Here is a 24240-nt window from a genome sequence, read left to right as displayed (position 1 = left end):
TTGCAACAAAGCCCGTTGCCAATTGTGCCCACATATCTATTCAGGGGACACCATCACAGGGCCTAATAACATCAGCCACACTATCAGAGGCTCGTTCACCTGCACATCCACCAATGTGATTTATGCCATCATGTGCCAGCAATGCCCCTCTGCCATGTACATTGGTCAAACTGGACAGTCTCTACGTAAAAGAATAAATGGACACAAATCAGATGTCAAGAATTATAACATTCATAAACCAGTCGGAGAACACTTCAATCTCTCTGGTCACGCAATCACAGACATGAAGGTCGCTATCTTAAAACAAAAAAACTTCAAATCCAGACTCCAGCAAGAAACTGCTGAATTGGAATTCATTTGCAAATTGGATACTATTAATTTAGGCTTAAATAGAGACTGGGAGTGGCTAAGTCATTATGCAAGGTAGCCTATTTCCTCTTGTTTTTTCCTACCCCCTCCTCCCCCCAGATGTTCTGGTTTAACTTGGATTTAAACTTGGAGAGTGGTCAGTTTGGATGAGCTATTACCAGCAGGAGAGTGAGTCTGTGTGTGTATGGGGGTGGTTTTTGGAGGGGGGTGAGGGAGTGAGAGAACCTGGATTTGTGCAGGAAATGGCCTAACTTCATTATCATGCACATTGTGTAAAGAGTTGTCACTTTGGATGGGCTATCACCAGCAGGAGAGTGAATTTGTGTGGGGGGGTGGAGGGTGAGAAAACCTGGATTTGTGCTGGAAATGGCCTAACCTGACGATTACTTTAGATAAGCTATTACCAGCAGGACAGTGGGGTGGGAGGAGGTATTGTTTCATATTCTCTGTGTATATATAAAGTCTGCTGCAGTTTCCACGGTATACATCTGATGAAGTGAGCTGTAGCTCACGAAAGCTCATGCTCAAATAAATTGGTTAGTCTCTAAGGTGCCACAAGTACTCCTTTTCTTTTTGCGAATACAGACTAACACGGCTGTTACTCTGAAACCTATGAATAAAAAGCCAAGGGATAGTAGCCCTCCTGCTCTGCCTGACCCACCCACTCCCTGGCTGGGACTCGGGAGAAGACTTCTCTATAGACAAGGTCTCTGCATAGTCGCTCGTTATTGGGTGTGCAGCACCATCCCCTCGTGCAGCTGGCACCTGTCCCTTTCGGACAGCCCCTCTGACAAAGAACCTGGGACTAAGCCCTGGGGTGGGAGAGTGGCAGGGCACTGGCTCCTGGGGATCTGCCAAGAGGGGTGCACAGTCCCATGGAACGGAACTGCGGGTACCAGCCCTCGGGTGCCCGGGCAGGGCTGGCCCAGGCCACCCCAGCGCCCTGTGCCCGGCACAGCCATCCCGCCTCGGTGCCCGGTGCCACCCCAGCACCCTGTGCCCGGCACAGACGTAAAACCCCAGCGCCCGGTGCCACCCCAGCGCCCGGTGCCCGGCACAGACGTCACACCCCAGCGCCCGGTGCCACCCCAGCGCCCTGTGCCCGGCACAGCCATCCTGCCTCAGTGCCCAGTGCCACCCCAGCGCCCTGTGCCCGGCACAGACGTCACACCCCAGCGCCCGGTGCCACCCCAGTGCCCTGTGCCCGGCACAGCCATCCCGCCTCAGTGCCCAGTGCCACCCCAGCGCCCTGTGCCCGGCACAGACGTCACACCCCAGCGCCCGGTGCCACCCCAGTGCCCTGTGCCCGGCACAGCCATCCCGCCTCAGTGCCCAGAGCCACCCCAGCGCCCTGTGCCCGGCACAGACGTCAAACCCCAGCGCCCGGTGCCACCCCAGCGCCCGGTGCCCGGCACAGACGTCACACCCCAGCGCCCTGTGCCCGGCACAGACGTCACACCCCAGTGCCCGGTGCCACCCCAGCGCCCTGCACTCAGCACAGCCATCCCGCCTCAGTGCCCGGTGCCCCCAGCGCCCAGTGCTGCTGCCCCCCTGCCCCAGTGCCCCGTGCCCGGCACAGCCATCCCGCCTCGGTGCCCAGTGCCACCCCAGCGCCCTGTGCCCGGCACAGACGTCACACCCCAGTGCCCGGTGCCACCCCAGCGCCCTGCACTCAGCACAGCCATCCCGCCTCAGTGCCCGGTGCCCCCAGCGCCCAGTGCTGCTGCCCCCCTGCCCCAGTGCCCCGTGCCCGGCACAGCCATCCCGCCTCGGTGCCCAGTGCCACCCCAGCGCCCGATGCCCGGCACAGACGTCACACCCCAGTGCCCGGTGCCACCCCAGCGCCCTGTGCCCGGCACAGACGTCAAACCCCAGCGCCCGGTGCCACCCCAGCGCCCTGTGCCTGGCACAGCCATCCCGCCTCAGTGCCCAGTGCCACCCCAGCGCCCTGTGCCCGGCACAGACGTCACACCCCAGTGCCCGGTGCCACCCCAGCGCCCTGTGCCCGGCACAGCCATCCCGCCTCGGTGCCCGGTGCCACCCCAGTGCCCTGTGCCCGGCACAGACGTCACACCCCAGTGCCCCGTGCCCGGTGCCATCCCATCCTCCCCGCAGCGCCCCCCGCCCGGTACCATCCCCCCCCCCGCCCCAGTGCCCCGTGCCCGGTGCCATCCCATCCCCCCCCCGCAGCGCCCCCCGCCCGGCAGAGCCTCAGTGCCCGGAGCCCCCAGTCCCCCCCGTCCCCCCGCGGCGCCCCGCGCTACCTGGCAGCGGAAGCGGAGGCCGGGCAGCAGCGGGCGCAGCAGGCCGCGGGCGACCTGCCGGCTGCGCGGCTCGCTGACGAAGTGCAGGTGCAGCGCCTGGCCCGGCGGGAGGCGCGCGCGGCGCAGCAGGGAGCGCAGCGCAGCCTGGGCGCGGGCCTGCAGCGCCGAGCCGCGCGCCGCCTTGGTGAACATCAGCAGCAGGTGGAGGCGGGCGGCGGCCGGGGCCGGGGCGGGGGCCGGGGCCCGGCGCGGGCCCGGGGGGGCGCCGGAGAAGGGCCCGCGCCCCGCGCCCAGGCCGAAGAAGGCGCAGACGCCCAGCGCGGCGCCCAGCAGCAGCAGCGGCGGCAGCGCGCAGGGCGGGGGGCGCAGGGCGCCCAGCCGGGCCATGGCGGCGCGCACGGGCCGGGTCGGGCCGGGCCGGGCCGGGCGCTCCAGAGGCCGCCGGGCTGCGCGGGGAGCGGCCCCGCCTCCGAGCCACGTGGGGCCGGGCGGAGCTCGGGGGGTCCCGGCCCGCGGGGCGGGTGGCGGGAGAGCCCGGCCGGAGCTCGCCAGACACGGGGCAGGGCGCGGGGCGAGCCTGGGGCCCCGGCGGGCTCTGCCCGGTCGCGGCCGGGGCGGCTCGGGACCGGGACCGGGACCGGGCGGGGTGGGGGCAACAGGAGCCTCTAGGGAAAAAGCCCCAGGCTCGGGGCTGTCCCTCGGAAAGCAGCCGCCCCCCGGCTCCGCCCCGGCTGCAGGAACCGACCTGCCCCGGGCCCGCGGCGGGCACCATCCCCTCGCCCCAGGGCGGCGCCCGGCAGGGCGCGGGTCGGAAACGCCCCGTCCTCCGTCAGCCAGCCCCGGGCTGCAGCGCCCGGCCTCCGGCTCCCGGGGGCTAAAGCAAAGCGCGAGGAATCCGGCAGCCTCCAGTTCTGCCGAGCCCGATCTCCCCCTGGCGCAGCTGGGGCCGGAAAGCGCAGGGTTGCGAGAGGAGCTCGTTGCGAGGGAAGGGGCCTTTTAAACGGACCCAAGGAGCCTGCAGCCCCCGCGCAATCAGCTCAGGAGCGACCAGGGGAAGGGTGAACCCACCTGGCCCTGGGCGGGCGAGGGCTGGGAGAGTCAAGACGGGAAACGCGCCCTGCCTTGCTGAGCCAGACCCAACCTGCCGGCCTGGACCCGCGGCGCCGGTCTCCTGCCCCAGCCAGGCCCAGCCTTGCCCCTTTGAACGCCCAGTCCTAGTGGCCATCCGCGGCCGCCCCACTTCCCCATACAAACGGGTTTTAAAAAACCCGAATGTTTAACTAAATTCAAAAATTCATAGGCTTGTTCTGTTAAAATAGCGTTTGCTCTTGAAGAAAAAAATCCAGAATACATAATGTTGCTGTAGTTAAAAAACAACAATTGAAATGTTTGTCTGGTGAGGTTCTCCTCCTAATACAGCCTGGAAAGAAAATCCTCCAAATATTAATGATTAACCTGTTGAAGTGGAGATAGTTCACCTCCCAGTGACTTCATAAATATCTGCTTCAAATACCTTTGGTAAATGAACTAACCAAACAATCATACGTTTTGTGATATAGCTGTAAAACTCATCTGAAAAGTTCTCAGAATAAATCACTTTAAAATTGTATAGCATGTGCCTTCTGAAAATGAAACCTACATCTGAGTTGTGAAGAATATGCATTAAGGTTAAAACAACCAACAAGAATGTGCTTTTATGTAGAAATCCATAATTAAATAGTCTTCCTGACTAGTGATTTAAATCAGGATTTAAATCAAATCTACCCTACAGGAGCATATTCAGGGCCTCTCTGACCGTGGAGCATGCACACTGGTCAGCACTAGGAGCTGTGAGATACTCCAGCAGGCTCAGCAAGGGCACAATCTTCAGAGGTTTCTGCTATCAAAAGATCAAAGAAGTCTGCTGAGTACGTGACACCTGCCATTTTTCAGAGCCTTATAACTTGGCCCAATTTGGGCAGATTTTCGTGGGGAAGACAAAAGGCACATCCCTCACACAAAGACCCCCTCCACTGTCAAATTTCAGCTCCCTAATCCAAAGCATCAGGGTGCGGGAGCATTTCAAAGAAAAGATCAAGAATTTTGTAATATTGGCAAAACAATGTTTTCCTCTAGCTTTTTTCTCAGAAACAACCCAACTGTATGGACTGAATTTAAAAAAAGAAATCATCCTGAGGCAGATACCTGGTGTGACGTTATTGACATGAACTGTGACCGTATAGATCATTGGTGCAACCGAGGTCCTATAGTTGCCCCAAATCTTGTACAAAGGAGGTAGACTAAGGTAATTTGCTGGTTATGATTATGCTGTATCATTTTTGTATTTGAAGTTATGAATATTGACTATGTACTTGTATCGCAATGTGTTTGATTCTAAGTAGCCTCAGTGAAGCATTTGGTCAGCTTCTTGAGAAAGGACTATTCTCAGTAAGTGCCCAGTCAAGAAACACTTAACTGACAATGGACTTTGGGAGATGCCAATCCACACCTGAGCTTTCCTGGGAACGTTCAAACTAACATGTAAATAATGGCATTGGCCTGCAAAAAGCTGAATCATTCATGGACATGACTTGCCCAGGTGGCTACAAACTCCATCTTGTTGCAGTTATTTTCCACAGACGAACAAAGGGGTTTCCGCCCACAAGAGAGAATATAAGGCCCTGGAAGCCTCTGCATTTTGTCTTCAGCTGGCTCAAGAGATGGCCTCTCCACACCCCAAAGAGATGCCTGAAAGAAACTGGAACAAAGGTCTGTAACTACGGGAGTAAGAGATTCCTGGACCCAGGCCATAAGCGACGTTGGACTGAAAAGGACTGGGCCCAGACTAGGAAGGAGTCTAGTCTGTGAAAGAAGCTTACTGAAACATCTGAGGGTGAGATTTACCTGTATTCAGTTTCCTACTGTATTAGGCTTAGACTTGTGTGTTTTGTTTTACTTTGCTTGGTAACTTACTTTGTTCTGTCTGTTATTTCTTGAAACCACTTAAATCCTACTTTTTATACTTAATAAAATCACTTTTATTTATTAATTCACCCAGAATAAGTAATTAATACCTGGGGGAGCAAACAGCTGTGCATCTCTATCAGCATTATAGAGGGTGGACAATTTATGAGTTTACCTTGTATAAGCTTTATACAGAGTAAAACAGATTTATTTGGGGTTTGGATCCCATTGGGAGCTGGGTGCTAGAGACAGCAGCAGTTGCTAAGCTGTTTGCAGTTAAGTCTACAGCTTTGGGGCATGTGGTTCAGACCCTGGGTCTGTGTTGCATCAGGCTTGTGTGTCTGGCTCAACAAGACAGGGTTCTGGAGTCCCAAGCTGCCAGGGAAAACGGGCTCAGAGGTATTCTCAGCACATCAGGTGACAGTCCCAAGGGGGTCTCTGTGACCGAACGTGTCACACCTGGCATGGAAAATTTCAGCCAAGTTACATTTTGGTAAAATTTTAAACAGAGAAGAGGGTCTTATAATGGGAAGTGTTAGGCAACTTGAATAATAGGCAGCGCTACCAGCCCCACCTATAGTGTGCCTGGGAGGATTCTTCCCAGTTTTGTTTCAGATTGGCTGCAACACTTGTTCCACCTCTGCATCAGTCTGGGCTACTTCTTTCAAAATCCATCAGAAATAATCTGCTCTTTAAATTGAAACTTTAGAAAAACTGCAAACTGGGATGATTTGAGCAGTTAAGAATTTGAATTTTCCTTCTGCAAAATTCCAAAGCTCTGCAGGAGAGGCTCCTTCCCAACGCAGTGATTGGAAGCGTTACTCTGCCAAGGCACCTGCCATTGCTGAACTTTTACTCACAAATGCAGTATGCCAAGGGTAGGTGTAGCTCACAACCAAACTAGCAGTTGAAGGCTACTTGCTTTAAGCTGTATTAACTTTTAGTTCTAAGAGTGTGGCAAAGCCTTGACAGCTGTACACATTTCACCAGGATTTTGCAGCATACAAAGTCTTTATTCAAGTATAGTATTTACAATTCTTACATAATGTACATAGAGTAACTATTAAGATAATGTATTTTTCTTCATTTACAATGAAACTACAATAAAACTACATTCAAGTTTCTGATACAAAGTCTATAGACTTATTAAATGCGAAGTAGGACTGGTTATACATTCTTTCCAATTATGCATTTAGGAAAACCAAAAAAAAAAAATAACAATTTACTACTGGACTGGTTCAAAACCACTGTCTAGTAAAGATGTACTTAGGGATAGGTACAGAAAGTCATTTATCACTCCAAACAGAATAACCTTCCAGTTTGAGGAAACATGGTTTGATTCCTCAGTAATTACTATCATAACATGGGAAAAATTCTGATCTGAGGATAAAAATCAAGTGGGAATTTTCCTTCTTTACCATCTCCTTCCATGGGAAAAGAGAGAAGAAATACAGTACGCAGAAAGGTAAAGAAAGAATGGTGAAGGGGGAAAATGCAAATAAAAAAGTACATTCATCTCCTCCCCCCATCGTGTCTGTACATAGTTGGCTGACTGTTTTAAAAAAGTGCCCATTTGTACAAACAGATACCTATACCGAGACACGTGTGTGTCAGGCAGAACTCTGTGCAAAGGAGCATCAACCATGGCATTGTATTAAACTGGGGAAAACATTCTTTACCTATCTGTAAGTGGATGGATAGTGGATATTTTCAGAATTGGCTTTTAAAATGCTTTCAGTATCTTAATCATCAGTTCTAATCCTTCTGATATACAAATACTCGTGCCTTGGACTCAAGGCATTTGTACATTTGGAATTCCATGAAATGGTCCTTTTATGTTCTCTGTGCCATTCAGAGATTATTAAAATGCATACGTCACATGCACGTTTGTTAAAAAAACAGGATTTCCCTGCTTCCCACCAGCAGTCTACACACTGAAAACATTATAGCAAATGTTACACTTCTTCTAGTTCTCATGTATCCCTTGCACCAGTGCTTACATATAATTGCTATACATCAAACAACATGCTGTGGGTACAAGTCATGATTCAGAATGAGAGAAAGACACTCCGTTTTACATGGAGAATTTACTGATAAATCAACAGCACTTGGAGGGGGTTTGTTTACATGTCAGCCCTGTCTACATGTAAAGCAAGTGAAAATGAATCCCTACAAGTGAAAGATACAGACAGACAGTTATCTTCCAACATACCATGAACATTATAAATCATTAAGAGCATAATCTGAGTTCAGTGAAGTCAATGGGAAGGCTCCCGCTGATTTCGATGAGGTTGAGATTAGGTCCCAATTGCGCAGGTGAGGAAACTAAATTCTACCCTGTATTAATGAACTGATGTGCGTGTTCCAACTGCAACATGAGTGAAAGCAAAGCAAGACTTCTACCACCTACTGGATTCCCTCAAACTTAAGGAAAAGGATAACAATTTCAATATGTCAAATAGTATAAAATTCAGCAGAGTACAGAAATATCTGAATATATAAGCATTGTACCCAAAGTAACAGAAAACAGGAAGCCTTAAAAACAAGTACAGATTGTAATGAAACATTATAGCCAAAATTTTAACCAGCAGGTAACCTACATAAATCATGTCCAAAAGTATGCTAAAATGTATTATGTGCTTTTCCATATTTACTCATTCCAAAAGTCTTTCTGCACATCTGGCCCTGGCTAGGATAAAGATAATAAAAGCCTAAAATAAATGATCAATTTATTTTAAACTGTGTTAAGAAAATACTGCTGCCTTCTCCACAAGTTAAGGCCAGTTGTATTCTACACATAGGTGAAAATATGAACTGGAACTAAACTTTCCCAGTACTTGGCACATGGCTCAGCAGATACTAAAGCCCAACGGAGTCTTACTTCATGCACACTATTCAAGTTATATTCAGATTTACCTCACAGCAGGAGTGGGAATTTCCTAATACTACTAAGCAAAACAGCAACACATGAGTTACAGATTTGCCCATCAAGCACCATCTCTAAAGCCAGGGGGGTCAACTATACTTCATCCTGCAAACTGAACACTTGATCTTGCTACACACCAGATAGCTTCACGGCATGTCCATTTTTGTCAGTGTGTCGATGATCACAACAATGCTCTTCTGGTGAACGCACATTACACTGCACATCTCAGCGCACATACCAGGCCAAGGAACTACCCCTCCTAGCCTGGGCTGCCAAAACGAGTTCAAGTTTTTACAAACTCTAGGTCTTCTGTCAGAGCACTCGGATACAATCACGCACTGACAAACAATCCAAGCAGATTCTACAATTTAGCATAAACACAGTATCAAAAGCTGGGTCACTCACTCCCCTGACTGGCGAGAGCTGGGAACGCAGCAGGGGCTCCACACAGCTACAGAGAAAGAGCTGTGCTTTATAGGGAACCCTTTTGCAAGTTTAAGCAGCAGACCTGAGTGACTGGGAAGGAAATGCTGCAATGGTCACAAAGGTGGAGATATGGCATGGGGCATCTCAGAGGAGAGACTTCCAATATCTTTCAGCACTACGGAATAAAGACAGTGATTGTGCCCTGAAGCTTCAGGCAGCTTTTCTGTACAGTCACTCTCACTGTACACCAAGCATTATTTGTAACGTAAGAGGACAAGGCATCTAGACAAAACTGTGTATCTGAAATGAGTATTCTATAATGGGCGTATTTTACACAGCGTCCCAACTCTACGTGTGGAAGCTTCTACTCTCTAAGCTCTAACTTACTCAAGATAGAATGCTATTTAAGGAGACAGATCAGAGAGCACCCAATCGTTCTCCAGGAACCAATTCCTATTAAAAAAGCTTATGAAACTCATTTGTAAGCAGTAACTGCAAATGTATTACTCTCCAAAAATCAATGCAGTTAAAATGGGCACAATTTACTTTGCTTCAAGTAATTAGGCTACAAATAAAGCAATGATGAGACTGTAAAATTCACCCATTTACCACAATAACCTATTGGACACTTTCTATAGCATGAAGATCTTATTCTGGTATCAAAAATTTTTCATATATTTTATTTTTGATTAGCTATTGAATGCACAAGGATAAATAAAAACTCTCTGAAATGTAACATGCCTGGAAAAGCTTAATTTTATCACACATTTACATAAATTTAGAAAGCCCCTTCTGTATCTGCATTGTAACAAGCTAATGTTTTTAAATCTCACTTATTTCCAAAGTAAATTTTAGCAGCAGTATAGTATATTGTTCTGAATAGTTGACGAAGATTACAGGAAACCTGCAGTAGTTTGGAAGGCCTACCTAGAAATCCTTCTTACACTGTTGAAAGTGCCAGCAAATGGAGGACCAATAACTAAAAGTCTGTGATGCTTCTGGGGCTCAGATGTATATTATCTATCTATGTGCTATCTACTATAAATACACAGATAAATCTTTACTTTTATACATCATGTGCATGCGCACATCAGCAGAACACAGGGTGGAGCCCACTGAAAAGTTCTGGTTGCTGCCAACAGAATACCACTTCTGATTATATTCTTTTTTTAGAGCAGCCGTACAGTAAGACTTCCAGGTTTTCTACTACATGCCCTATTTTAGAGAGCCAGTACACAGATTATATTATGGCAGGCTCTGGCAAAAAGGATTGATTGCTCCGCGTGTAGGACGGCTGCATAACTTGTGAGTGTTTTAATATTTCTTTATTGGGAACAATCCTGACAACAGCTTGGCAGGAGAGGCAACCTTTCATTTGTATGCCTGTCCTATGTTAATGTTCTGCTTGGCTCACTATTTATTTTCTACTCCCTAATTCCAGCTTTTGAGATGCATTTTGATGTCAGTCAAACGCATTAAAAACAAAACTTGATGGCATTAGGGGATCAAATTTACTCCAAAGGGAAAGTTCCACAGAGAATCAATCAAACAAGCAACTTTGTTCACAACAAGTCTTATAGTAAAATAGGGAAGTTGCTGCTTTTCTGACATGTGGTCCTCCAGAATACATACGTACAGCGACAGGACAGCAGTCACTGGCCTCATGGCCTGCACTGGTTAGAAGGAGTCAGCTGTGGAAGAGCCTGCAACGTCATCATCATTTCCTGTGTTAGTAGCACACCGGGCAGAGGAGATGGACGATCGTGTGTGTGTGTGTCATGGGCAGATGTACAGAAGGGGAGTTCAGGCAGGTGATCACCAGCTTTCCCATCCAAACAGACTGGAGAGGGAAAAGGCAAGCTGGTCCTTGCCTGAAGAGATAGGAGCTGTAGGGTTACAGCTAGGCAGAACGGGAGGCATGGGGAAATTGTGCTGCTAGCAACTGCCCATGAGCAGTGAGGATCTGGTCATCCCACACCACTGACAGAGGAGGAGTTCTGCAACGCTCCCAGCTTCCGCCAGCCTTGAGTGTGACTCAACCTAATCCTGCCTCCACATGGCAAAACAAAAAACTCTCCAATCAGAGGCAGTATCCCTTGCTAAAACAGCTCATCTCCAGCTGCTGCAGTATTCACCCTGAATCACATGCAGCAAATTACACCTCCCACCCAGCCTAAGGCTACACTAGAGTGCTCACTCAATCCAGACTACCAAATATATCACAAAAAACACATAATGAAAGCAGTTTAAAAAAATAAAGACTGCTGCTCTAGAAGCATTAGAAAAGAACCAGGTTTAGTTCTTTTTCTTCTTAGACACTCAAGACTTCTGTGAATCTGATTGCTGAAAACGGTTTAGCTTCTCTGGATTATTGGACGCCATTTGAGAAAAATCACGAAAAATGTCCTGGTAAGTTTCATCTCCTGGGTAGAAGAAAAAAAAAAAAATTAGGAAAATATTTCTAAAATATTTACCATGATGGCTAACACCATGCATCATCTCACAAATCTCTTAGTCCTTACTGCATAACATTTATATGTTTGTATAACAGATTTTTCATATATGGTATCAAATGGGTGACATGAAAGGTGACAGACTGGTTAACTACATGCAGACTCTGTAAAAGCAAATTAAACAAAGCCAAATTATACCTGAAAATAGCACCTCAAAGGCAGCCACACAGAGGAAAGTTCAGAGTTAGAAAGGAGAGATGCAAGTATTTTACAACAATGTAAAAGAAAAACATGTTTAATATATACAGAATAAAATCATTATTTTAAAAACGAAAAAGTCAGAGGCTCTCTTGAAAGTAGATCTATGGCAGAAATAAGGGATGAAGAAAAAATGTCATAACCAGCTAGTCCATACTATAACAATTATTAGCAAGCAACAGTATAAGAGCAGAGCACATTCCCACATTACTGAGGAAATTAAAGTTTGCAAGTGCTGGTGCTTTAGTATTTTAATAGGTAAAACGGCATTTTGTTTTATTTTTAAATGCAATGGGAGTCTCTCTACACTAAGACAATGACCCATTGCTGACAATGTTTCTTCAGCAGTGTCACCCAGCCCCCTTCAATGGGTACTGAAAATGATTTTGCTGATAGACAGTGGAGCATGGAAAGGAGATTTGTTCCAGGTCTCTCTTCCTGTCTTGTCTACACTAGCAGCTAAGCAATTTTCAGCCATTGATTTCCATGGAATTTATTCATGTGCTGAACGCCTTGCAGAAGCAGGTAATATGCTGCCATCCAAAACCTGCCCCTTCCAAGTCGGGAAAGGAGTATGCGGGGGCCAAACACTGCTGTTCCCTGTCTGACAACTCCATTATATGTTGCACATCATAAGAGAAGAGGGGAACCAAAAGTTTACCTCTCTCACCAACTACAGTGGTGTGCAACACACACCTCCCTTCCCTTTGTCCGGTTGGCGAAGGGAAGCAGACAGTCCCCCTTCATCCATTTCCACGTGGTTTTAAATGACTTTACAGAGTCTTTAAGGGACAGGGAGTAGAAGGTTACATTGCCATTATGTCTTTCCGCCATTTTATATGTGCATTTCCAGTGCCAAACCTGTCTCATTCCTGTGTATTTGTGGTTAGCATTGTGTTCATTTGAAAACAGATTCTCAGAAATGACAGTTGGCCAGAACAAAATTAGAATAGTGGCAGGGCTTACATAAAAATGTAAGGTTTCAGAGTAACAGTCGTGTTAGTCTGTATTCGCAAAAAGAAAAGGAGTACTTGTGGCACCTTAGAGACTAACCAATTTATCTGAGCATAAGCTTTTGTGAGCTACAGCTCACTTCATTAGATGTATGCTTTTTTGTTTTTGCAAGATATATTTTTGGCTCTATTTTTGGCTAATAACAAAAAAGTATCACGTACAAAAATAGACGAGTAAAATAAAATATCCCTTAAGTTTGCACACTGCATGAACATACTTAATACTGTAAACCTTGTAAATATTATTTTTAAGTGTTTAAAATTGAATTCTGGAAAGCCCCTTTCCAAGCAAAATGTAGCTAAAGTGCAGATTTTTAATACAAAAATACTATATCACTGATTAACCATTCAACAGCAAAATAACTTCAAAGGCACACATTGAACATTTAAGAAAAGACAGGAAAAGGGGTAGCAGACACATAGTAACAGATGTTCTGCAGCACCAAAAGGTAAGCATTCTCGAGTATTATGCAAGGAACGGTACCCATGGAGTATATGGCTTCTACCAGCAGCAATGCCTATTTTGTAGAATGAGCTGTTTAAATCAGCTAATACCCATTACATAAAGTATATTTTGGAAGACCCACTGTACCATGCAAAATCATGTATATGTTCCATCAACGGGTCAAACCAATCACATGTTTTTACACCAGAAATGCTGATGCTACCTAGCTAAACTAATCATTGGTTTCACTTACTTCATAGCATGGGTAAGTGGATACTGCAATCGGAGGGGTGACTGCAGCTCAGGTAGGCATACCTGCACTAACTTAATCTAGCTAATGCAGCTAAAAATAGCAGTGAAAACCTGGCAACACAGATCTTTGCTGCAGTCCAGCAACACAAGTATGTAACCCAGGTTCCAGGTGGGTTTGTACAATCTATGTTAAAGCCAGTGTTACCACACCTTCACTGTTATTTTTAGCCACACAGTCTCATTAAAGCTTCCACAGGTATGCCTACCTGAGCTCTGACTGCAGTGTAGACATACCTTAAAGTAGAGAAGTATCTACTTCGCATCACTCCATGCTTATATCAGGACTCTCTTACACCACACTTACCCTCATCCAACTCCCAATCCCAGGAAAATTATCAAAGAATCTGTAATTATACCATCATCTTTTTCAGAACCACCTCTGAAGAGCAGTATTAGAGTAAGGGTGGTAAGGACACTTTAAGATACATCTCTCTTGCAAAGCTGTTGCCTTTATTGTCACCGTAAAGGCAGGGTGAACATATTTTGCTCTCAGGCTGGTAAGTTCACAGGACAATTTGCCAGGCTAACATATACTAACATTGAAAACATTCAGATCATTTGTTATAATTTGTAAATGTTCTGAGTCAATCAAATACTGCTGGTCACAAAGTGCCCAGGGAGGTGGCATGATCCGGTGATTGAGGTGCTGGACCACGAGTCAGGAGACCCATGTTCTACCACTGGCTCTGCCAATCGCCTCCTGCATAACTTGACGCAAGTCACTTCCCCCCTCTGCACTTCTATTTTCCCTTTGTCAGTCTTGCTGATTTAGATTGGGCAGGGACTGATTCTCACTGTACCATGCCCAGCACAATGGGGTCTCCAATTTCAGCTGGGGCTTGGAGATACTGCTGTAACACAGATAATAGATAATCCTCAAATTGTCTTTGATGAAACAAATTCTCTACGTTTTCCGAGTTCTCCAGATGGTTGAAAAAATTTTGTCTAAAAATCCTTTGAACACAACGCTAGGGAAGACATTTTCAGTCACCTCAAGTTAAAGGTTAGACATTCGATGCACTTTATGTAAATAAAATTTGCCTGTATTCGTTATGAATGAAAGCCAGCGCAAGCCCTGGAATGTTCAGTAACAAAAACCTTTTCTATACACTATACAAATACAAATTTTGATTTCTAACACTTTCACATCTGTGGCACACCAGTTAATTTACCCAAAATTTATATAAAAGATTTTACTTTGGAGCTACCAAATTCAAGCATTTTGCTGCAAAGCAAATGCATTCCACCCTTGAAATTAGATGGTCATTTCTTTTTTTAACTTTAAAATGAAATTGAGAACTAAATAGTTAGGAGGTTCCCTGTTACCTGTAGCCTGTCAATCAAACAGCACACATCTTGTTAGCTGTTAATGTCACTGGCTAAATGTTGGACAGTCAAAAAGGCGATGGACTTTCCTTTACTCAGCAGAAGAGCCTGCATCATTTTTGACTGGTGGTTTCTTCCAAGTTTAATGTCAAAAACCTTTAATATTAACAACTCCAAGAAAATTCAGAGTTATGGTTGAAAATCCGTCCTTAAGGTCTGTTATGAAATGCATAATCCTAGGTTGCTGAATACTGGATTATGCTGCAGGATTTATGTGCATATTTATGGGCTATTGGTATATGGTTTGATCTGCTGGTAAAGCACTTTTGCAGTGTCACTTTGAAGTGACAGGTTTCAGAGTAACAGCTGTGTTAGTCTGTATTCGCAAAAAGAAAAAGGAGTACTTGTGGCACCTTAGAGACTAACCAATTTATTTGAGCATGAGCTTTCGTGAGCTACAGCTCACTTCATCGGATGCATACCATGGAAACTGCCACGGTTGCCAAGTTTCCACGGTATGCATCCGATGAAGTGAGCTGTAGCTCACGAAAGCTCATGCTCAAATAAATTGGTTAGTCTCTAAGGTGCCACAAGTACTCCTTTTCTTTTTACTTTGAAGTGAATGGCACAAGCTTAAGTGCTTTGTTGGATCAACACCACAGTGATTAGCACGTTGCAGGAACGAGCCCTTTAAGCAGGATGGTTTTGCTTTAACTAAATTGCCTGGCTGGTGCCCATTTAAGTCAGATTTAACAATACCTAGTACTAGAACTTGTCAACCAGCTTCATTTCTATTATTGGTTTCCTTTAGCATTAGTTTAAATAAGTCCTCTATAATAAAAGTGGTTTGTATAAATACAAGTTTAGACATTTAAGTGTAAATGGTATTGTTTGCCTGTGAGTTATTTGTACATATATGCTAAGTGAGATTTTTTTGCTTTTTAATACCAATTGGACCAAATGCCTGCCAATTTTTTCTGATGTACTGGTTTAGTTGTATAGTACAAAAACGGGTCTTTAAAAATGAATGTTTGGTCTAAAACATTTTAAAAAATTAGTGCAAAAAAAGCCCTTCTTTTTATGTTTCTGCCCACAGTGATTCTGTAGGAAAGTTTGGTGTAGGGTTATAATGGAGATGGGGTTATAATGAAGACGACAGACACAACGGGGTTATAACGGAGAAGACAGACATCCCGTAGTAAGATTAACGCTTGACTGCCGCTGAACCATCCAGATAGAAGGCAGCAGCTGACCATTGCCTGGGTCTCAGCAGCACATTACTAGAAAGCTGCACAGCGGATGGTGTGGAGGGCCAGCAGCAAAAAGAGTTGCATACAACAGTGCTAACATGTACCACTACAATTGTGAATTTCAAACACCCTCCCTCCTCCACTTGTGAACACATGACCGTTTAGAGTATACAACTGTCCACTTCAATCTAACATCATACATGTATATGTTGCTTATGAACACACTGTGGTATGAAGCTACTTTAATTTTCTTTTGCTCAAAAACTATGAATCTAGCTGTAAACTAATAAATTCCTGAATGCATTTCTTATACTGCATCTCAGTATGGTTATTAGTAGAGTATTGACCTGGCTGTCCATAAAGTCCTTCTGATTCCCTCATTTCTTCATTCATTCTTGCCAAACGTAACCTATGGTTTGGAAAAGACAAGAACGTCATTTTGACTACATTGAAAACAACATAGTACAAACTATAATGCATTTCTGAGTTTCATCAGTGAAAGATACACAGGGCTTCTTTCAGTTCATCCAGTGAACACTGTGCCCCCCCTCTCTGGATTGTCTTGAGTTTGTCCATTCTGGTATAAATCCAATCAAGTATTTCTTATATGCTTACAGGACTCAGAGTATAGCAATACAGGAAAAAATCTGAAATTCAGCCTAATCGAACACACTTACAGAGTTACGATATCTGCATTTGCAGCTTCTACAGCTATACTCAAAGGGTCTTTCCCTTCTTCATCAGTGGCATGCTGATTTGCTCCTCGTTTTAGGAATAAACACACTTGCCTATTAAAGAAATTGCATTATTGCATAATTTCCACTAGAAAAAACAAAAGAAAACATTTTTACAGACGAACAAGCAGGATTCAATCCAGTTTAGTTTAAACCAACTAAAATAATCTGAACATCTCAAATCTCGTCCAAGTACATTTTACACAAACCCTAGCAACACAGCTTCAATCCATCAGCTCAATTAATCTGAAATGATGCCAAGATTTCAATAGTGCAGAAAGTCATTTCTTAATTTAATCAAAACTAAGCTGGAGCTGTGGAATAGTTTTTGATAAATATCACAGGTGCACCTTGCAGATCAGGTTAAGGGAATGGAGACTGTTACAATGGGCCCCTCCTCCCTTTGGAGATCACACTCAGTAGGACCAAAGGCTTTAAGACCTCATAAGAACGTAAGAATGATCATATGGGCAATACTAGGACAATGGTCCATCTAGCCAAGGAATCCGGTCTTCTGACAGTGGCTACTGCCAGACGCTTCAGAGGGAATGAACAGAACAGGCAACCATCAAGTGATCCATCCCCTGTCATCCACTTCCAGTTCCTAGCAGTCAGAGGCTTAGGGGCCTGGGGCTACATCCCTGCCCAACCTGGCTAATAGCCATTGATGGACCTATCCTCCATGAAGTTATCTAGTTTTTTTGAACCCTCTTGTAGATTTGGCCTTCACAACATCCCCTGGCAATGAGTTCCACAGGTTGACTGTGCATTGTGTGAAGTAGTACCTCCTTTTGTTTTAAACCTTCTGCCTGTTAATTTAATTGGGTGACCCTGGTTCTTCCGTTATGAGAAAGGGTAAACAACACTTCTTTATTCACTCTTCATACCACTCATGATTTTATAGACCTCTATCAAATCTGCCATCCTCACTCTTCTAAACTGAAGAGTCCCAGTCTTTTTAATCTTTCTTCATAGGGAAGCTCTTCCATACCCCTAATCATGTGCTGCCCTTCCCTGTACCTTTTCCAATTCTAATATATCTTTTTTGAGATGGGGCAACCAGAACTGCATGCAATATTCAAGATATAGGAGTACCATGGATTTATATAGTGGCATCTTCTGTCTTATTATCTATCCCTTTCCTAACATTCTGGTAGCTTTTTGACTGCTGCTGCACATTGAGCAAATGTTTTCAGAGAACTCTCCACAATGACTACAAGATCTCTTTCTTCAGTGGTAAGAACTAATTTAGACCCCAACATTTTGTATGCAAACCTGGGATTCTATTTTCCAATTTGCATTACGATGCATTTATCAGCATTGAATTTCATCTGACATTTTGTTGCCCTATCACCCAGTTTAATGGGATCCCATCTCTGCAGTCAGCTTTGGATTTAACTATCTTGAGTAATTTAGTATCAAATGCAAACTTTGCCACTTCATTATTCACCACCTTTTCCCAGTCATTTATGAATATGTTGAAGAGCACTGGTACCAGTACAGATCCTTGGGGGACCCCCATTTTTTACCTCTCCCCACTGTGAAAACTGGCCATTTGTTCCTACCCTTTGTTTCCTATCTTTTAACCAGTTAGTGATCCAACAGAGAACCTTCCCCCTTATCCCATGACTGCCTAGTTTGCTTAATGAGCATTTGTTGAGGAAGGAACCTTGTCAAAGGCTTTCTGAAAGTCCAAGTACTCTATAGCCACTGGATCACCCTTGGCCACATTTGCTGACCCGCTCAGAGAATTTTAAGAGATCGATGAGAAATAATTTTCCTTTACTGAAGTGGCATTGACTTCCATCATATCATGTTCATCTGTATCTCTGATAATTATTTTATTTACTATACTTTCAAGAAATTTTCCTGGTACTAAAGTTAGACTCAATGGCCTGAAATTACCAGGATCAACTCTGGAGCCTTTTAAAAAAATTGATGTTACATTAGCTGTCTGCCAGTCATCTGGTACAGAGGTTGATTTAAGTGATAGGTTACACACCAGAGTTAGTAGTTCTGTAATTTCAGGTTTGAGTTCCTTCAGAACTCTTGGGTGAACAGCATCTATTCCTGGTGACTTACTATTGTTTAATTTATCAATTTATTCCAAAATGTCCTCTACTGACACCTCAATCTGGGACAGCTCTCCAGATCAGTTACCTAAAAAAAGGTCTCAGGTGTGGGAATCTCCCTCACATTCTCTTCAGTGAAGACCAATGCAAAGAATTTTTTTAGCTTCTCCGCAATGGCCTTGTCTTCCTTGAGTGCTCCTTTACCATCTTAATCATCCAGAAGTCCTACCGATTGTTTGACGGGCTTCCTACTCCTAATCTACTTAAAACAAACTTTTGCCGATAATTTTTGTCTTTTGCTAGTTGCTCTTCAAATCCTTTTTTAGCCTGCCTGATTATATGTTTACGCTTGAATCATTAGCGTTTATGTTCCTTTACTTTCCTCAGTAGGATTTTACTTTCAATTTTAAAGGATACCTCTTTGTCTCTAACTGCCTCTTTTACTCTGTTTAGCCATGGTGGCTTTTTGGAGGGGATCCTCTTGGGTTTTTTTGTTGTTTTTCCAGGTACAGTTTGCACCTCTACTCTGAGGTTTTTTTAAAAAAAAAACTCCATGCAGCTTGCAGGCATTTCGCTCCTGTGACCCCCTAACTTCCGTTTATCTAGCCTCCTCTTTTTTGTGTTGTTCCCTTTTTTGATGGTAAATGCTATGGTGGTGGGTTTCTTTGGCATTTTCTCCCCTACAACGATGTTACATTTAATTACATGATGGTTGCTATTACTGAGCGGTTCAGCTGTATTCCCCTCCTGGACCAGATCCTGTGCACCACTTAGGACTAAATCAAGAATGGCCTCTCCTCTGGTGGGTTCCAGGACTAGCTGCTCCAAGAAGCTGTCATTAATGGTGTCTAGACATTTTATCTCTGCATGCTGCCCTGAGGGGACATGCTCCTTGACAATATGGGGATAGTTGAAATCCCCCATTATTATTGGGGTGTTTTGGGTTTTTTGTATTCTCTCTAATCTCCCTGAGCATTTCACAATCACTGGTCAGGTGGTCCGTGGTATATTCCTACTGCTATACTCTTATTATTCAAGCTATGGATAGAAATTCCAAGAGATTCTATGGTACAGTTTGATTCATTTAAGATTTTTTACTATATTTGATTCAGCTTTCTTTCACATATAGTGCCACTCCCCATCAATGCAACCTACTCCATCATTCCTATACAGTAGAACCTCAGATTTACAAAACCCAGAGTTACAAAGTGACCGGTCCACCACACCCTTCATTTGGAACCAAAAGTACACAATCAGGCAGCAGCAGAGACGAAAAAAAGCAAACAGTACAGTGCTGTGTTAAACGTAAACTACTAAAAAATAAAAGGAAAATTTAAAAAAAGATTTGACACGGAAAGGAAACTGTTTCTGTGCTTGTTTCATTTAAATTAAGACGGTTAAAAGCAGCCTTTTTCTTCTGCACATTAAAGTTTCAAAGCTGTATAAAATCAGTGTTCAGTTGTAAACTTTTGTTCAGAATTATGAACCACCTCCATTCCAGAGGTGTTCATAGCTCAGGTTCTACTGTATATTTTATATCATCATTATTCCACTAAGCTTCTGTGATGCTGATTATATCAACAACCTCATTTAATCCCAGACACTCAAATTCACCCATCTTAGTATTTAGACTTATTGCTTTTGTATACAAACACTTGCAAAACTGGTCAGTATTTGGTTGTCTGCCTTCACCTGATGTAATTGAATGGGCCACTTTTTGTCTGTTTCTTTTCATTTTCTGCCTGTATTTTATCAACTTCTATCCTCTCCTCTTTACTAGGATATAGAAGATCCTCTTTAATAAATCCTCCCCTAAGGGATGTCTCTGTTGGAAGAAGGTGCTCCCTCCGCACCTGTCTGTTTCCCCCAGCCCTTAGTTTAAAATCTCCTTTACAATCTTTTTAATGTGACATGCCAGAAATCTGGCCGCCCACCTCCAGTGTGTTGCAAGAGAACCACCACTGAGCAGCACAAACAAGATAGAATGTACATGCTGAAGAGTCTTCAGATTCAGGCACCTGCTTGTAGCAGTGGAGAGAGACTGTCTGAAACCCTGTTCAGTTGCCCGGCACTGGGGGCCCTTCACCCACACCAGGGAAGGCACTAAGCTTTTCCTCCCTTCCTCAAAACTCCCCCAGGACGAAGTGAAATTCTGGCAAGCCTGGCAGTATCTCGTCAAGAGAAGTTCAAGCAGGTGTATAGCAGGGACACTGCAGGTCAGACTATTATTTTCTACTACTTATTTTTATTGCAGTAGCATGTAGGGGCCTCAGTCATAGATCTGTGCCCCACTGCGCTTGGCGATGTTTGAACACACGTGAGGCGCACTGGCAGAGCAGTGTGTGTTGACAGGAAGAAATCAGGGACTGTTCTGGCCCCCTCTACACCAGTTCTATCTGTTTGTCACTTTCGTAAGAAGTGCAGTGCCCCTCAGGAGTTAGCAGCAATTGGTAATTGAAATACGTCCCAAGTTCTTCTAACTATCATTTAATACATATTATTATCAAAAGGACACTGGACTTTTCAGTCTAGCCCTTTACAGTCCAATACTCTGCTTGTTAATGAATGAAAATGCTAGTTTGAAAAGGGGCTGTGCATAAAAAGTCAGAATGTCCTTAAGAATAACTTCAGTTTTTCAACATATATTAAAATGCCAGGAAATGCTGAAAACGTAAGAAGTATATTTGCAAATCAATGAATACAGGGAAGAATGGGTGTTCAACAAGTCCTGCAGCAGCGTGTTACCCAGTGTGCCCCAAGACTGTGCCATGGTGTAGTGGTCCTCTTCCTTTCACATCCCTATGGTTGACATTGGCACCATTCTGCAGCAAAAACTCACATGTAACCAATGAGCCCTAAGGAATGAAGACAAAAGACCAATTCAATGCTTAACCCTTTAGAACCAAGACCAAATCCTGCCTTCAGTGGATTTGGCCTCAGATATCACATTTCAGTATTGGCAGTGTATATGGTCTCAACCAGGTCAGTAACAGAGAAATGTTCAGAGATCACTTTATGAGAAAGGAAGGTAAATTGATAGTCAACTTTGGTACCACAAATCAAATGCCATCATTAGATAGCAAGGCAAATAATTAGCTGTTATCACCTATCCAGTGATATTTCTACTAGTTCCCCCCATGAATCAAGATGCAGTAAGTCACATACCCCTAAGACTGCCTGAATCAGTGGTGTTGCTTTGTTTTCTTCTGTATTGACCCAGTTTACGTCAGCTCCATGGGCCAATGCCTCTGCCATATCAGGAAGGTTCTTCTCATAGGCAGCTCGATAAAGCTGCAGTCCTGGATGAAGCTGTTTTGAATCATGAAACAAACAAGAATCTCGCTTTTCTCCTTCTGAAAGAAAGAAGATTAATTACTTGTAATTCTTGCTCTCAGAAGGTGCTGAATACACTTAGAGTATAGAAATAGATCACTCCACACTGCAAATCCATGCCTCTGGCACATGGCAGGTCAGACTTTGCAGAACAGTGTTCTGAGCCACTGAACCATCTTGCCATTGGGGGACATAGATGGCCATGGCTAAGTTCAATAAAAGTCACTAGCCAATAAAAGTCACTTTGTGGTTCCATTCAAAACTATTAATAACCACCAAGTTATTAGTAATTGTGGAAGGTCACTCATTAATCTAGCTGTTGTATCTGACTTCAGAGAACAAGAATTACAGCCAAGAAATTTTCTTTTCTCCCAAGGTACAGCTTGTAAAGGAAACTAGAGAGCTCCAGGGATGCATCCATAAAAAGCACCTTAACTAGCAACCTATATGTTTCAGAGTAGCATCCGTGTTAGTCTGTATTCGCAAAAAGAAAAGGAGGACTTGTGGCACCTTAGAGACTAACCAATTTATCTGAGCATGAGCTTTCGTGAGCTACAGCTCACTTCATCGGATGCATACTGTCTTCTGCAGTTTCCACAGTATGTAGCTGTAGCTCACGAAAGCTTATGCTCAAATAAATTGGTTAGTTTCTAAGGTGCCACAAGTCCTCCTTTTCTTTTAGCAATGTATAGAAACTTGCTATTAAGCTAACCTAGTAGAAATAGGGGTCAAAGGAACCACCTAGTGTCAATACAATGCATAAACAAACAGTAATGCAAAGTTTTAAATAGAGAGGCAAGATTGCTCTGAATATGAAAAAAAAAAAGTATATGGAAGCAGAGTTTGGGTACTCAACCCAGAAAATGGTTGCTGAGCAGATGGCACAAACCAGGATTGGTGCCATGATAGTGAGTCTATGCAATAATGCTTTGTACACACATGAGAACTGCATGTGGCTGCCCTGCAACTCCATTGCACAGGAGCTAATCTAGCAACTGTTGCAGACTTGCCCTCTGTCCGAATGTGCCTTAACACAGCTTTCAAGCTGAAGCCTAATTGGGAATAACAGTGAAAAATGATGTCAGACAGCTCTTCGGCATGGCATGAATAAGGATATTTGTGACCAATTAAAGAAAAGGAAAGACTGGATGCAAGAGATTCCAGATACCTTGGTGCAATTATACTAGTGATGTGGCTATGCTGCCACGGATCCACCAGCCTGACCCCTCGGAACTGCACCGAGATGCACCGATTCCAGGGCCAGATGGGAACACTGCGATCATCCAGTCTGACCTCCTGCATAGCACAGGCCAGAGAACCTCAGGCACAATTCCCCAAGCAGACTAGAGTGAATAAAAGGCCTGTCTGGGAAGTTCAGTTGTATTTCCAGCAAAGACAAGAGAGGTACATGATGGGAAGAAGCAGCCTTGATGTACATCTTGAGGCAGGCTTCAGGGCATGAAACGTCAAAACTCAGAGCTAATACCTGGACACAGCCCTTCAGCTCTGACCTATGGAACAACAAATAGCTACAAAAATGTTGAAAAGTGCTTCTGGGCCTATCAGGACAGCTCTGCTCTGAAGCACCACTTTTCAACCCAGACTCTCGGTACCAGTGAGAGCTAAACACGGCTTAAGGGCTCCTTCCCTAAGGCTGTGTACCATGATGGTGTTAACTTATGGGATGCATTGGGGCGACTTGTCACAAAACGGCATTCACTCCAGGATCTGACTGCAAGAGGTGATCCTACATGCCAATCCAATACAGGCACTGAAGGCTATGACTGTACCTGGGTGACACCGCTCAACTGCTGGGGTCATTCCCCAAGCGTAACAAACCAACCATCAGAACTGAAACTTAATCTAAAAAAGCCCCAACAAATCAGCAAAAAAGATGCATCACAGACACACAGCACATCAAAGTCTCACCACACTGGCTAAGCCTGGCCTCACTCTAGCAGTCAGGCTTGTAAATAAAAGAAAACTAAGGGTACGTCTACACTTGCAGAGTTCTTGCGCTGTAAGTTTCACCGGTGATAGGGAACCGGGGAAAGAACAGCGCTGGTTTGTCTCCTCACTTCATTCCTCAGGCTTCAGAGTGTTTACATGAGCAGCA

At 44.7% G+C, this 24240-nt stretch overlaps 2 protein-coding genes across 6 annotated transcripts in view; both read right to left on the bottom strand.

Moving 5' to 3' along the window:
- XXYLT1 (xyloside xylosyltransferase 1) overlaps positions 1 to 3812 on the bottom strand; it is a 103895-nt gene extending 100083 nt beyond the window's left edge. The window contains exon 1 of one of the 2 annotated variants that reach the window (XM_077826198.1): positions 3702 to 3812. Coding sequence is in view for 1 of the 2 variants with exons in the window: in XM_077826196.1 (XP_077682322.1) it covers positions 2634 to 3020 (387 nt within the window). In the remaining variant the exon portion in view is untranslated. Of the gene's footprint in view, positions 1 to 2633; positions 3021 to 3701 lie in introns of those variants that run through there. The other variant, XM_077826196.1, reaches the window with a different exon arrangement.
- Positions 3813 to 6568: 2756 nt separating this feature from the next.
- Positions 6569 to 24240, bottom strand: part of ACAP2 (ArfGAP with coiled-coil, ankyrin repeat and PH domains 2) — a 121001-nt gene continuing 103329 nt past the window's right edge. For 3 of the 4 annotated variants that reach the window (XM_077826192.1, XM_077826194.1, XM_077826193.1), the window contains 5 exons: positions 21957 to 22144; positions 21537 to 21646; positions 16663 to 16773; positions 16333 to 16394; positions 6569 to 11351 (listed from right to left, as the gene is read on the bottom strand). In XM_077826192.1, the coding sequence (XP_077682318.1) occupies positions 11248 to 11351; positions 16333 to 16394; positions 16663 to 16773; positions 21537 to 21646; positions 21957 to 22144 (575 nt within the window). In that variant the 3' untranslated portion in view covers positions 6569 to 11247. Of the gene's footprint in view, positions 11352 to 16332; positions 16395 to 16662; positions 16774 to 21493; positions 21647 to 21956; positions 22145 to 24240 lie in introns of those variants that run through there. The other variant, XM_077826195.1, reaches the window with a different exon arrangement.

Source organism: Eretmochelys imbricata, chromosome 9 (assembly GCF_965152235.1).
Source record: "Eretmochelys imbricata isolate rEreImb1 chromosome 9, rEreImb1.hap1, whole genome shotgun sequence".
Lineage (NCBI taxonomy): Eukaryota > Metazoa > Chordata > Testudines > Cheloniidae > Eretmochelys > Eretmochelys imbricata.
The sequence above is the reverse complement of the archived record's forward strand: the minus strand, read 5'-3'. Positions and strand labels throughout refer to the sequence as shown.